The following is a 7,742-nucleotide window of genomic DNA, read 5'->3' as shown; positions in this document are numbered from 1 at the left end:
AAAAGAGTCGTCTCTCTTTACGCAGGGTAGAATGTAGTTTATTAAGGGGGGTCTGGCAAACAGCTCTGCCTCAGCCTACTGGTGCCCAGAGAGAGCAGAGATCAAAACTTGACAGTTTCTTATAAACGGGGGAGGGCTGACAACGGGTCAGCCAACCAGGGAACACAGGGGTGGTAACAGGGGTGTCAACTTCTGAACCATTAACAAATCACAGTAGGGTAGGAGGGGATTCTCCAGGCACCAGCCTACCACTTGACACCTCTCCCGGATCTTTCCAGAATCCAGGGAAGGGTCTCGAAGTGACAGACAGGGTGACCATGAGGAGAGGGGGGGATTGACAGGGACAGGTGCAGGGAAAGAATGACTGACATATAATGACTGGTTATATACCTAACTCATAAGGGGGAAAACTATTCCATAACACAGGGGGGTACAGTGGACTAAACCATTACAAAAATAACGTATAAATATTACAAAAATAACTTAATAACTTAAGAAAACAACTCTCACACCACGACAGACTTGGATCTCTGAGTTCCAGATTTCATTCCCTTTCCAGAAAGGAAAGCTTTCCTTTCAGCAAAGGGAATGAAATCTCGCAATTTCAGTGAGGATTAAACTGGCAAGCATTGCTGCATTTCCCTGAACTTCTTGTCATCCCATTCACTATGACAGTTTGCACATGGTTTTGAAATTTTTACTTTTTTTTTTTTTTTCAAATTCTGTTAATTCAGATTGCTCTCCTGTCTCTGAATTTACATTTCTTCCCACGTTTAAGGATTGGATTTGGAGTAATTTGAGCAAGTTATGGTCTTTTTCACTGGCCCTCACTTCATCTCAGTCCTCTTGGCTCTGATCCCTCCATTTCCAAAATTTCTGGAGGTTTTTTTATTCCACTCTTTTTGATCATATCTCCTTTCCAGGGCATTTGTTAGACTTGGTTCTGAGAGTTCAAGATTTCATTCGCTTTCGTGAAAGGAAAAACTTCCTTGCAGCAAAGGGAATGAATTCTTGCAATTTCAATGAGGATTAAACTGGCAAGCATTGCTCCATTTCCCTGCACTTCTTGTCATCCCATTCACTATCATTGTTTTCACATGGTTTGGAAATTTTTCCTTTTTCCGTTTTTCTTTTTTTTCACATTTTGTTTCTTCTGATTGTTGGAGTCCAGGGCATTCCTTTGGCTGCCCTGGCGGGTCAGAGACATGGATAGAGGGGTCTGGAACCCTGGCCCAGAGCCCAGAGGGACCTTGGCTTTGATCTCAGTCCATGGGAGAGCATTCCTGCACTGCGGGAAGGATTACAAGCCACAAGAGTGTGAAACATAGTAGTTTAGGTTATCACAGGGTGAGAAAACAGTAGGTTTGGGGTTTTAGTATTGAAGTGAATGGGAGCAAGATGGAGGATTTGGGGCGTTGTCTCCTGCTTCTTCTTTCTTCTTCCCTCACTCCATTTTCTGCAGTGATGGTGGCACAAAGTAGTTTAAAGAGATTGGGTCAAAGTAGGGATGACCTTTTTAGTATAAGTGATAGGTATTGGCAAATAATGATAAATAAAGAATGCGTAGCAATTCGTATAAAAGATAGAGACAGCCCAGTCCGGGAGGAGTCGAGGAGTCACCAGATGCCCAGGCAGCTGCACAGACCTTTGCTGGGCACTGAGAAATTTGTAAGATAAGAAATAATAAGTGAAGCAAGCAACCTTGAAAAATCAGAACCTGAAGACTGTCTTTTTCTTGCGTTTGGCTCAGAGCTTTGCAGAGAGCGAAAAGACTCTAAAACCACCTGAAACTCAGAACTATAAACCGAGAACTGGCGTCCCTGGGTGAGCACCTGTAAAGGGGCACCGAAAGGCTCACAGTGAACCCTCGGCAGTGAACATCGCAAGCTCTCAGAAGATCAAAAGCCAGACGGTCAGCTCCGGAGAAGAAGAACATTTCTGGCCAGAGCAGCTCATCTCAAAATCGTCCCAGACTGACAGATCTCCAAGGGCCCTGGAATCCGTCACCCTGAAACCTGCTGGACAGTGATCAGGACACCTCTGAGGCGAATTCGACTACAGCTGCACACAAGCCTTTGTGCTTTGGTAAGAACAGTTGGATCTAGATCATGGGGAGAACCACTTCACAGGAACAAATCTCTATTTTAGCAGCCCTAAGGGGGGTGATTTCAACACACGGTGTGGCTCTCAAGGAGAAAGAGCTTCAGGCTTTGATGCTCTGGGTCGGTTGTAATTACCCTCACTGTGAGATCTGTGTCCTATTTGAGCCAGGGTTTTGGCAGGAAGCAAATAGGGAGTTGTATGATAGAGCCACAAAGAAGGACAAAATAGCTGCTAAACTGTTGTCCGCTAGCAGAATTATGTTAGAAGCTATATCGGAAAACCCCAGTGCAAGTCCCAGGATTGGGCAGCTGCCAAGCAGCAGGGGGGAGGAAAGTAGCGCTTTTTCTGTCGGCCAGTCAGAGGGAGGAGACAGACAGCTGCTTTCCCCAGGTTTAATACCTCCTCCGGGAGATGGAGGAGGGGGGAGCTCTCAGCTCTCCCAGGGTTCATCACAAAGTTCGTCAAAAACCCCAAAAGCTGATCAAATGCTAGTCCCAGGAAAGATGAAACTTCTAATCCATCCTAGCGATCAAGAGGAACTGGACATGCTTTATTTTGAGGCAGTTCCGGAGGACACATTACACTCGTCCCAAGAGGTGGGGGAGACAGGTCCGACACAAAGTCCACCTCGGAGTCCCTTCACCCCCCCACAGTCACCACGCAGCAGCAGCCCACCGCTCCTTTCATCTTCCGTGCAGGAACAGGGTGCGCGGGGGGAGGGGGGAGCGGGGATGGCGCCGGGAGAACAACAGGTTCCGACCGAGTCAGTAGCGGAGGGCAGGACTGCGGCGCATGCGCGCGGGGGCGATCCTAACCTATCTCGCCGGGGTGCAGAACGCGGCGGAGCGTGGTTGGGGAGCGCGTCGGGCGGAGACGGGGCGGATCGCGAGGGAGAACAGGTCGCGAGCGGCGGGACTGAGGCATTGCGTGAGCTGGGATCTGTATCGGCAGCTCGGCGCACGCCGATGACGCAAGCTATGGGAAGCAACACAGTTCAAAATACATCCGCGTTGCGGGGCGCAGGGGGGAAGCCGAAACCGGAAACGCTGAGCAGAGTACTACAAACCCCAGAAACATCAGTGGCGGGTCCAGGCGCAGGCGCGGCAGGGGCGGGATGAGGCCCGAAAGGCGATCCTGCTCTGGGCGGGGCAAATTCTGATGACGAGGGAGAAGGGGCGGCCCCTGGGCGTGAGCGGGGAGGGGACACTCCGTCAGGTGCCGCCGGGCCGGGACAGGCAGGGGCGGGACAGGCGGAGGCGGAACAGGCAGGGACGGGGCGTGGCCAAGGGGGAGAGTGTCTCCAGGGTGCCACCCCCACTCGGCAAACGTCACGGAGCTCGACTCCGCCCACCAGCAGCTCGCCGGTTGCTGAATCGCCTGCGCGCGGTGATTCAAACAAAGCTGCTGCGTTTCTGCAGATGGGCGCACGTCTAAAATTATCTCAGATTTTACAGATGTACCCAGAAATTGAAAGCCTTTTGAGAACTCGACATACTCCGTCAAAGGCAGGGAAAGAAATAGGAAATCCAAATAGTACTGCGAGCCAGCAGACGCCAGCTGTCGACTTGTCAGCGTCACCCAGGGGCGGGACTGCGAAACCACAAGCACGACGAGAGTCAGGCACACCGAGTGAAGCACCTTTCATCAGCGAGACAGCCACGTTACACCGCTTTTTTCCAGTTTCATATAAAAAATCAACTTCTTCAGAACAGCAGTTCAAACAAAAGACGAGAGAACCTTTGCCGATGGTGAGGGACGATGAAGCTGCAGAAGATCAGGACATGTCAATCACTGATGACGACATCATCCGCATCACTGCTTCAGAGGGCATTCCTGTCCGGAAAGCAAAAGCACTTGAGTTTTCACGTCAAGCATCATCATTTTTGTTATCTAAGGACTTTATGAGGCAGTTTTTCCAGCAATTCAGTGAAGCAGCTTCAGAATTCCAACACGACCCAATGTCGTCTTTCTCTCGAATTTTTCTTCCGAGGAAAGGTGCTGCAGAGAAATCGGGTGATGCCCAGCAATCCCTGGTTCTTGTTCTTCAAGAAAAGGAAAAGGAAACAAAACAGGATGCGGTAAAGCCTCAAAAACAGGTAGATCCTGCGAAGGATAAAGCAGCAGCAAAGCTGCAAACACAGCAACCAATTCTGGTGTCGGACAAGACACAGGTCCCTGGTGCACGGGAATTTCTTGCAACAGACTGGACTGAAATAAGAAAGCATGCATTGAAAGGGGAGACGCTTCAGATGGGTTCAAGAAGTATGGCAATGCCAGTGACTTATGATGCACAGGATGCAAACCCAAGAAGGGAGCGGTTGGATCGTGAAGTCGTCAAGGATCTGATGAAAGCCGTTCGTGATAATGGACTGGGGTCTCTGTACTTCAAACAACTTTTAGAAGGGACATTTAATATTTATGATTTAACACCATTTGACCTCAAATCCCTTGCTTCAATGATCCTCACTGACTCACAGTTCATCATCTGGGAAGCAAAATGGAGAAAAGCTCTTAATGAGCTCAGAGACAAATATCAGGGGGGAGTGAATGCAGGTCTCACCGTTGCACAATTGGCCGGTGATCCACCACTTGACAGTCCAGCTCGTCAAGCCAGACTTTTTCCTCGAGAAGTGTTGACAGACATCAAGAATGCAGCCAGAAAGGCAACTGTGCAAATTCCACTGACAGGAGTTACAGAAAGTAGTTACACAGATATAAAGCAAGGTCCTTCAGAATCTTTCACCTCATTTGTCGATCATCTCACACAAGCAGTGGACAGGCAAGTCAGTGATGAAGGGGTGAAACCACATTTGATACGGTGCCTTACATTTGCAAATGCCAATCCAGAATGCAAACGTGTCATCAGTGCGATGCCAGGCCAACCCTCTATGGCAGAAATCCTAGAGGCATGCAGCAGGGTGGGGACACCACAGCATGTTGCAACGATTTTGGGAGATCAAGTGGAAAAAGCTGTCAAAGATGCATTCGCGAATTTTCAACAAAGACAGTGCTACAAGTGTGGCAAAGAGGGGCGCTTCAAGAAGGACTGTCCAGAACTTGCAGAGATCGCAAGCTCACTGGATGTTTGTCCAAGGTGCGGTATTCATGCTTGCTGTGCACGAGAACATTGTTGTAATACAGAAAATGTAAGTACGCTGTTTCTCACATCAAGGCACATTCATCTCATTTAGGATTTTTAGTAGAAGGTAATGCAGATGCAGACAAATTGACCATGCCAATTTCAAGGACTTTACCGAACATTTTTGAACAGGCAAAACTGAGTCATGCATTCTTCCGTCAGAATGCTCAAGCACTAATGGAAACTTTTCACATTTCCAAAAGTCAGGCAAAGGAAATCATTAGTGCTTGCCCAGATTGTCAGCTTGCACAGCCTCCTGCTTCCATGGGAGCAGTCAATCCAAGAGGATTGCACAGTTTGCAGTTATGGCAAACTGATGTCACAAAATATCCATCTTTTGGGAAACTCAAAAATGTTCATGTTTCAGTTGACACATTTTCAGGTGCAATCTTCGCATCATTGCACACAGGTGAGACAGCACAACATGCTTGTCGACATTTCTTGCAGGCATTTGCATCATTGGGCGTGCCACAAGAAATCAAAACAGACAATGGACCAACATATATAGGGAAAGTGCTTGACAAATTCCTGAAGAGGTGGGGTGTCCATCATACCTTTGGTATCCCACACTCTCCAACAGGTCAGGCAGTCATTGAAAGGACACATCACACATTGAAATCCCTTTTGGACAGACAAAAAAGAGGAGAAGCAGACGCAACACCATACATGCGCCTGAATAAAGCCTTGTATGTGTTGAATTTTCTAAATTGCTCTTTTGCAGAACCAACTCCACCAATTATCAGGCATTTTTCAAACAGCACAAGAGCGAAACTGAAGGAAAATCCTTTGGTTTTGGTCAGAAACCCAGAAACAGGGCAGATTGAAGGGCCATTCAAATTAATAACTTGGGGCAAGGGATATGCTTGTGTCTCCACAGCGGTCAGACCGAAGTGGCTGGCGGCGAGGCACGTGAAACCGTACCGAGTCCAGACGCAAGCAGACGTGGACCCCAAGACCGGAGGAAGAGAAGTGGGCACGCAGACGTGAACCAGTGTCAAGACAGCAGACATCCCTTCGTTCTATGTGCAAAAGAGACTCTGGGACTTGAGTTTTCTTCGGGGCTTGGGTGGTGTTGCATTTTTAGGGATTCCCATGGGAAAAAGGCCATTGAACATGAAAGAACTATCCTTGTGCCTCATTCTCTCCTTGGTTGCCTTGAGCAATGCGGCAGTTTTGCCCGTGGCTCAACCAAAAGAGAATGTTTTGGAAACTCTAGCCAATGCATCAGGTTTGGATACCATCTGCCTAACACACTCAAAGCCAGGGAAACCCTTCTCAACATGTTTAGCGGGGTTGCCAGTGAGCAAATGGCCAATTCCAAAAAACATCCCTCCAGTGATTTCAAAGTCCATTGTAAATCCAGTGGACCAATAGGATGTTTGGACGAAATTCCTTCCTGTGGCTCCTTTTGAACCTCAGGAACTGGAAATACTTGGATCGGTCCAAATGCAATTTTGTGTGAAACTCGGCCTTTCTGGAGTGGCACAAAACAAAACTATAGACATCACTCCAAACCTCAATTTTTACAGAAATTCATCATCTTGGTGTAATTACACTAAGATGTTTGACAAGCCATCCAACCATGTTCCAGCACAATTGCCGAGAGGAAACTTTTTCATTTGTGGGGACAAAATTTGGCCCGCAATTCCCGCAAATGTCACAGGTGGTCCATGCAGCATTGGAATGCTTTCATTGCTAACACCCAACATGACATTGATGAGAGAACAAAAGTATAGAGGGAAAAGATCTATCAAGATGTATGATCCAAATTGTGATGACAATGTTCACACACGGAACAAGGCTCAGAGAATTGCGGTTGCACTTTTTTCACCACAGGCAGTATCAGGAGCAGCCTTGACACAATTGGATCGGGTGGGTTGTTGGCTGAGCAAACATGCCCGAGCCACCTCTCTTGCACTGAGTGACATGTTGTTAGACATTGACAGTGTAAGACAAGCAAGTCTCCAAAACAGGGCAGTGATAGACTATCTATTGCTGACCCACGGGCATGGGTATGAGGAATTCGAGGGAAAGTGCTGCATGAATTTGTCAGATCATTCCAAATCCATTCATGAGAACATCAGGCAATTGCAGGAGAGTGTGAACAAACTTGGAGAGGTAACTGGGTCATGGATGGATGGTGTGTTGAATTTGTTTAACCTTTCACCATTGTGGAAGGAAATTTTAAAAACATTTATATATATTTTAGTAGGGCTTGTAATTCTTCTCATGATCTTGCCGTGTTTGCTTCGATGCATACGGCAGGCCATGGACCAGGTTGCCAAAGAGGTGGTTTTGGTTCAAAAAGAAGGGGGAGATGTTTGAGTCCAGGGCATTCCTTTGGCTGCCCTGGAGGGTCAGAGACCTGGACAGGGGGGTCTGGAACCCTGGCCCAGAGCCCAGAGGGACCTTGGCTTTGATCTCAGTCCATGGGAGAGCATTCCTGCACTGCGGGAAGGATTACAAGCCACAAGAGTGTGAAACATAGTAGTTTAGGTTA

The 7,742-nt window shown here is 47.9% G+C and overlaps 1 protein-coding gene across 1 annotated transcript; it reads left to right on the top strand.

The window, feature by feature from the left end:
* Positions 1–3,848: 3,848 nt before the first annotated feature.
* On the top strand, positions 3,849–7,423 carry LOC120764996 (uncharacterized). Its single transcript, XM_040089169.2, has 2 exons — positions 3,849–5,197; positions 6,120–7,423. The coding sequence occupies exons 1-2, from the start codon at positions 3,849–3,851 to the stop codon at positions 6,652–6,654; spliced, it is 1,884 nt and encodes a 627-aa protein (XP_039945103.2). The 3' UTR covers positions 6,655–7,423.
* Positions 7,424–7,742: the final 319 nt, after the last annotated feature.

The sequence above is a fragment of the Hirundo rustica genome, chromosome W, assembly GCF_015227805.2.
Source record: "Hirundo rustica isolate bHirRus1 chromosome W, bHirRus1.pri.v3, whole genome shotgun sequence".
NCBI lineage: Eukaryota > Metazoa > Chordata > Aves > Passeriformes > Hirundinidae > Hirundo > Hirundo rustica.
The sequence above is the reverse complement of the archived record's forward strand: the minus strand, read 5'-3'. Positions and strand labels throughout refer to the sequence as shown.

Coding starts and splice junctions, on each gene's coding strand:
- LOC120764996 (XM_040089169.2), top strand. CDS start 3,849: ATGGTGAGGGACGATGAAGCTGCAGAAGATCAGGACATGTCAATCACT. Junction 5,198..6,119: donor TCACTGGATGTTTGTCCAAG/GTGCGGTATTCA, acceptor GTGTCTCCACAG/CGGTCAGACCGAAGTGGCTG.